The sequence below is a fragment of the Salvia splendens genome, chromosome 10, assembly GCF_004379255.2.
Source record: "Salvia splendens isolate huo1 chromosome 10, SspV2, whole genome shotgun sequence".
Taxonomy (NCBI): Eukaryota; Viridiplantae; Streptophyta; class Magnoliopsida; order Lamiales; family Lamiaceae; genus Salvia; species Salvia splendens.
The window spans coordinates 15908779-15915153 of record NC_056041.1 but is presented as its reverse complement, the minus strand read 5'-3'; the positions used below and the strand labels follow the sequence as shown (position 1 = coordinate 15915153).

General features: G+C 41.3%; 1 protein-coding gene and 1 pseudogene across 1 annotated transcript; both read left to right on the top strand.

The window, feature by feature from the left end:
* The first annotated feature begins 480 nt into the window (after positions 1-480).
* LOC121750846 (small nuclear ribonucleoprotein SmD3b-like) lies at positions 481-2381 on the top strand. The gene is made up of 5 exons (XM_042145466.1): positions 481-825; positions 1535-1587; positions 1663-1729; positions 1816-1872; positions 2068-2381. Exons 1-5 carry the CDS (start codon positions 667-669, stop codon positions 2128-2130), a joined length of 399 nt encoding a protein of 132 aa, XP_042001400.1. The 5' UTR covers positions 481-666; the 3' UTR covers positions 2131-2381.
* A 605-nt stretch (positions 2382-2986) lies between these two features.
* On the top strand, positions 2987-5576 carry LOC121750843 (annotated as a pseudogene).
* The last annotated feature ends 799 nt before the right edge of the window (positions 5577-6375 follow it).

Here is a 6375-nt window from a genome sequence, read left to right as displayed (position 1 = left end):
GGAGCAATTCTTTTGAATGATGGTCTTGCTAGCATTTTACTATAACTCAAGGTAAATATGCATAAAAAGTATAACTGGATTCCAAGTGATACATTTTCAATTTGTTGTAAAATCAACATTGTTATAAAATAATGAAAAATGGTAATAATATTATATCAATATTTCAAATAGTATAACACATGTGTTAATATTATATGTGGATCAAGTAAATCAAGTCAAACAATACTTATGATTTTCTTATAATAATGAAATACTTATGATTTTGTTATAATAATGACATTAGTCAACTAAATACTTTTCTAGTAAGAACTAAGAACTAAGAAGAGGATAATTTTTTGAAATAAGATATTTCTGGAAACAAATAAGTAGTACCTTGAAATTATAGGGGTGCATTTGCAATTAAGACAAAGCGAAGAATAAGTTTCTTAATTTACAAATATACCCTTCATATATTTAGATACATATATAGGTCCTCGGACCTCACGGTTAGCGAAGCTCCATTTTTCGACTGTGATTTTTGCCCTAATTTAGGGTGCGTGTAGAGAACTCGATCAATCTCAAATTTGCGTGGGATTCATAGTTTTTTTGCTGCATTTTCTTTGAATATCGCGTGAAAAAGATTGATTGTTAGCATTTTATATATTTTTACATAAAAAAGTAGAGAAAATGAGTCGAAGCTTAGGGATTCCGGTGAAGCTGCTGCACGAGGCGTCTGGGCATGTGGTGACGGTGGAGCTGAAGAGCGGAGAGCTCTACCGTGGAAGTATGATCGAGTGCGAGGACAACTGGAATTGCCAGCTCGAAAACATCACTTACACTGCCAAGGTGTGTGTTGTTTCCCCTCTTTAATTTCTGACATTTTTAAAATTTTGTTGATGGAATTTTGTGTATTTGATTAGTTTGGATTTTGATATTTGAGGTTGCGATGTGCTTGTTAAGTTAAACCCTAATTAGATGACAAACCCTAGGAGGGAACTGGTAGTGGCAATTCTGTAATTAGGTTAGTCCTCCCATTTCATAGAAATTTGAAGTGACTATTTTATCATTTTGTACCCTGATTTTAGCTGAGGGTTAATATGTACAGTTAAGTGATTTTTGATAGGGGAGTGTATTGGCTGATTTTACATGAAGATGTAGTTGATAATACTTCTATTTTATCTTGAGAAAGGTGTTGTGCTAATTATCAAGTGATGATGTTTGGATATCGGAATATCCGAATAGGGATATTATAGATAGATACCATCAAATTCTGGCCTGGTTAGAAAATAATCGAGCAGTTTTCAAAACCTTAGATATCTTCGTATAGGGATATTATAGATAGATACCATCAAATTCTGGCCTGGTTAAAAAATAATCGAGCAGTTTTCAAAACCTTAGATATCTTCGTAAATGCACTACAAAATGTAGAGCGTGTATCACCTCAAGGGACGTTTTTGTAATCATCTCTTGAATATGCAGATGCGTTCATATACGCAGTTGCAGTGACCAAATTCATTTCACTTATTGCAAATTGCTGTTTTCCAATCTATTGCAGGATGGAAAGGTCTCACAACTCGAGCATGTTTTCATTAGAGGCAGCAAAGTCAGGTGTGTACACCTTTTCCTAGTGGGTGAGTTTTGTTTGTGCGTAATAAGTTTGAACATTACTGTGGATTATTACAGGTTCATGGTCATCCCAGATATGCTTAAGAACGCTCCCATGTTCAAGCGTTTGGAAGCTAGAATTAAGGTACTCTATCTGTTGCGCTTCTCTATTTTATCTTCACATTGGCTTTTATATTCTTGCTGTTGCTGATCATCTGTCTAATTATGAAGGGGAAGGGTTCATCACTTGGAGTCGGACGTGGGCGTGCTGTTGCAATGAGAGCTAGAGTATGCACTTTCCTTTATGTTTGTTAATGCTCTTAAATGTGGAATATTGGTCGATAATGTATAATTTGTCCATGCCATTTATACCTTTCTGCAACGACAAGAGTGTAATCTTCCACTGTTGAGTTGTAAACTAAAGTTGTCATTGTAAATACTCTTGGATTTGGCTGCCCCTGACTCGTGAACTCCTGTTGGCAGGCTCAGGCTGCTGGTCGAGGAGCTCCTCCGGGTAGAGGCTCTGCACCACCAGTACGGAGGTGATCATATTCTGGCAACTGGTATTGAATGCTGCTGTGAAGTGGGAGTATCCATTGTTGTCATATGAGCTATACTTGGTCTTTGGTTTCTACTTTCCCTTTGTCTTAATGTGAACTTGCTATGAGAGAGTACTCTGTTTTCGGATTTAATTGAGTTGTAGTTTCATAGTTATTTGACTCCTTTTGTGATGGAAATGGTTCAAAAACAGTTGCGAAAAACCAAATACTATAATCCTAAGATTTGGTTTGATCAAATTCTAACTTTATTTTTCAAATTTGGGCCAAATAACCATATTGACTAATTGAATATCAACATACGTTTGTCAAAAAGTAATATTTTTGGGGATTATAATTCCTAAATTAATTAAATTAAAAATTCGTGTATTTACATTACAGGTGACTTTTGATGAACGAATCAACGTCAAGTTTGAAAAAGATTAATTTTAGAATAAAAAACTGAAAATGTTAAAAGTTTGAATATTTATATTAAAATGGGTTAGGAGAAAAACTATAAAATGTAGAAAGTTTGTGTATTTCAGGAAAGATGATTCTCAAAAAATGATTTGACTATAGTTCTTATTTTCCTGATAAATTGTACTCCATAAAATTGATTTTAAGACAATTTCAGCTATATAGTGGCCCAATATATTTTTATGTTAGAATGATTTTCTAATAATATATCGATCATGTAATTAATTGTTCATATCAATTAATCAATCAAATGGTGTCATTAGTAGTATAATTTCTGTACAAGGTCCAGGCAGTTAATAACATACAAAATGTGAGACCTGAAACTAAAACCCCAATAGGCCCATGAAACCCATTCACCAAAACCCTAAACCCTACCATTTTCAGATAAATCCCTAATTTGTCTTCGCAAGAACCCCAAACCTAATTCGAAATCGGCTCCTCCGCCATGTCCGAATCTCAGCTCCTCTCCTCCCCTCCGTGAAACCAAAAAAGAAGAAGAGTACTGAAGAAAATGACGGCCAAATCGAAACAACCGATTTTCTGATCAAGCCGCAGAGCTTCACCCCGGCTGTCGACACCTCTGAATGGCCAATTCTTCTGAAAAACTACGACAAGCTCAACGTCCGCACCGGCCACTACACGCCGCTCCCGTGCGGCTACTCGCCGCTGAAGCGCCCGTTGGCGGAGTACATCAAGTACGGCATCATGAACCTCGACAAGCCGTCCAATCCGTCGTCGCACGAGGTCGTGGCGTGGATCAAGCGTATCTTACGGGTCGAAAAAACCGGGCATTCCGGCACGCTCGACCCGAAAGTCACCGGTAACCTAATTGTCTGCATCGACCGCGCCACTCGGCTGGTTAAATCGCAGCAGGGTGCCGGGAAGGAATACGTCTGCGTTGCTCGCCTCCACTCCAATGTTCCAGAAGTTTCTAAAGTGGCTCGGGCGCTGGAGACGCTGACCGGAGCTGTTTTTCAGCGACCACCGCTGATCTCTGCTGTGAAAAGGCAGCTTTGAATCCGGACGATCTATGAGAGCAAGCTGCTCGAGTACGACGCTGACCGACATTTGGTGGTTTTCTGGATTTCCTGTGAAGCTGGGACGTATGTGAGGACAATGTGCGTGCATTTGGGGCTATTACTGGGCGTGGGGTCGCATATGCAGGTAGTTCTATGAATAATTCTGAATTCGATTCCATATTCGCGAGTCTTCGAATTGATATTCTGAGTTATCTGTATTCACCAATGTCGAATTGATTGTTACAATACTGAGCAAATATAAAAATAGGACTATTTGAATTTGAATCATAAATATTTTAGTACTACTAATGTATGTGTAGGAGCTTTGTATCATTGTAGGGTAGTAATTCTGATTTGTATTTGAATGGAATCGATGATTGAATTCTAATTCTATTTGAATAACGAGTATATATGTACATTATAATAATTGAATCTTGAGTTGAATATTATGAGCTTGCATTTTGATTTAAATATAAATAAATGTGCAGGAGCTTCGTAGGGTGAGGTCGGGGATAATGGGGGAGAAGGACAATATGGTAACTATGCATGATGTGATGGATGCACAGTGGATATATGATAATTTCAGAGATGAGAGCTACCTGAGGAGGGTGATTATGCCGTTGGAGAAGATTTTGACCAGCTACAAGAGGCTTGTGGTGAAGGATTCAGCTGTGAATGCGATTTGTTATGGGGCAAAGCTTATGATTCCAGGGTTGTTGCGGTTTGAAAATGATGTTGAGGTTGGAGAGGAGGTGGTGTTGATGACTACAAAAGGGGAGGCGATTGCGTTGGGGATTGCAGAGATGACGACTGCTGTGATGGCTACATGTGATCATGGGACGGTGGCGAAAATCAAGAGGGTGGTGATGGATAGGGATACTTATCCTAGGAAATGGGGTTTGGGGCCGAAGGCTTCGATGAAGAAAAAGCTGATTGCTGAGGGGAAGCTGGATAAGCATGGTAAAGTGATTGGGGATGCTGCACCTAGTGAGTGGTCTAGGAATGTCACTCTGCCTGCTGGGGGTGATTCAGCGGTTGCTGGTGAGGCGGCTACACTTGCTAAAGCAGAGGAGGGTGCTGTGCTGGAGGAGAAGAAGAGTAAGAGGAAGGTGGGTGGTGAGGCGGCTACACTTGCTAAAGCAGAGGAGGGTGCTGTGCTGGAGGAGAAGAAGAGTAAGAGGAAGGTGGATGCTGTTGGTGGGAGTTCGGTAGTTGACAGTACTGTCAAGAAGAAGAAGGTTGAAGCAGAGGATGATGCAAATGTGGAGGTGGAGACTAAAGAAAAGAAGAAAAAGAAGAAAGGGGGTGGTGAGGTAGAGGAAGAAGCTCCGGCCTCAGGTGAGGAGAAGTCAGAGAAGAAGAAAAAGAAGAAGAAGAAGAAGACAAAGAAGAAAGGGGGTGAGGTAGAGGAAGAAGCTCCGGCCTCAGGTGAGGAGAAGTCAGAGAAGAAGAAAAAGAAGAAAAAGATAAGAGCGATGAAAATGGGGGGCCTCAGGTGAGGAGAAGTCAGAGAAGAAGAAAAAGAAGAAAAAAGATAAGAGCGATGAAAATGGGGGATCTGTTGCAGCTGTTGTGGATGACGATGATAGTATAAGTGAGAAGAAAAATAAGAAAAAGAAGCACAAAGATGGTGAAGAAAAATAGTAAGACCATTAGCAGAGGGCCGCCATAAGGCGCGTCACGTCATCAATTTTTTATTTGAATATTTAAATAACTACAAAAATTAGGAAAAAACGTTATTTCATTTATAAAAATTAATACATTACAATACGAATTAAAAAAAAATATGCAAACTCAGCGACGATGGATACGGGCCAACACTTCTTCAATTATGTCGTTCATGAGTTGGCCATGATCTTGTTGGTTGCGCATTGAGGCATGTCTAGCTAGAACCTCATCGAAGCCCGACGGCAATCCTCTAACGGGGGGCTCGGTCGCCGTGCTGGACGAGCTAGATGCACGGTCATCATCGTTCCACTCGGTGATGCTCCCACCCTCATGCTCGACTACCATGTTGTGCATGATAACGCACGCATACATGACCTTCGAGATGACTTCCTTGAACCAGAAACGAGCCGACCCTTTCACAATTGCCAATCGCGCTTGGAGCACACCAAATGTCCGCTCGACATCCTTCCTCGCCGACTCCTGCTTATGCGCAAATAAAACCCTCTTCAGTGAACTCGATGACCGGCCCGTTGCCGTTACATTGCTCGGTGAAGAGGGTGGATGAGTTGAGGACGTTAATGTCGTTGTTCGACCCGGCTACGCCGAAGTAAGCATTCCAGATCCAGAGCCGATAGTCAGCGACGGCTTCGAGGATCATCGTCGGGTGGCTGCCCTTGTAACCACTAGTGAATTAGTCTCTCCACGCCATCGGACAATTTTTCCACTGCCAGTGCATACAGTCGATGCTCCCTAGCATCCCAGGAAAGTCGTCCACCGTCTCGTGCATCTTCATCAGGCCCTGGCAATCAGTTGCAGTCGGCTTGCGCAAATATATGTCGCCGTAGGCCTCCACAACTCCCCTACAAAAGCTTTTCAGGCACTCGCGGCCTGTTGTTTCACCAACGTAGAGGTATTCGTCGAATATGTCCGTCGTGGTGCCGTAGGCCAACTGACGGATTGCAGCCGTGCACTTTTGCAATGGTGTAAGGCCGGGTTTGCCGATGCCGTCTTCCCGATACGTGAAGTATTCATCACGTAACGACAACGTCCGAACAATGCTGAGAAAAAGGTAATGCGACATTCTAAACCGG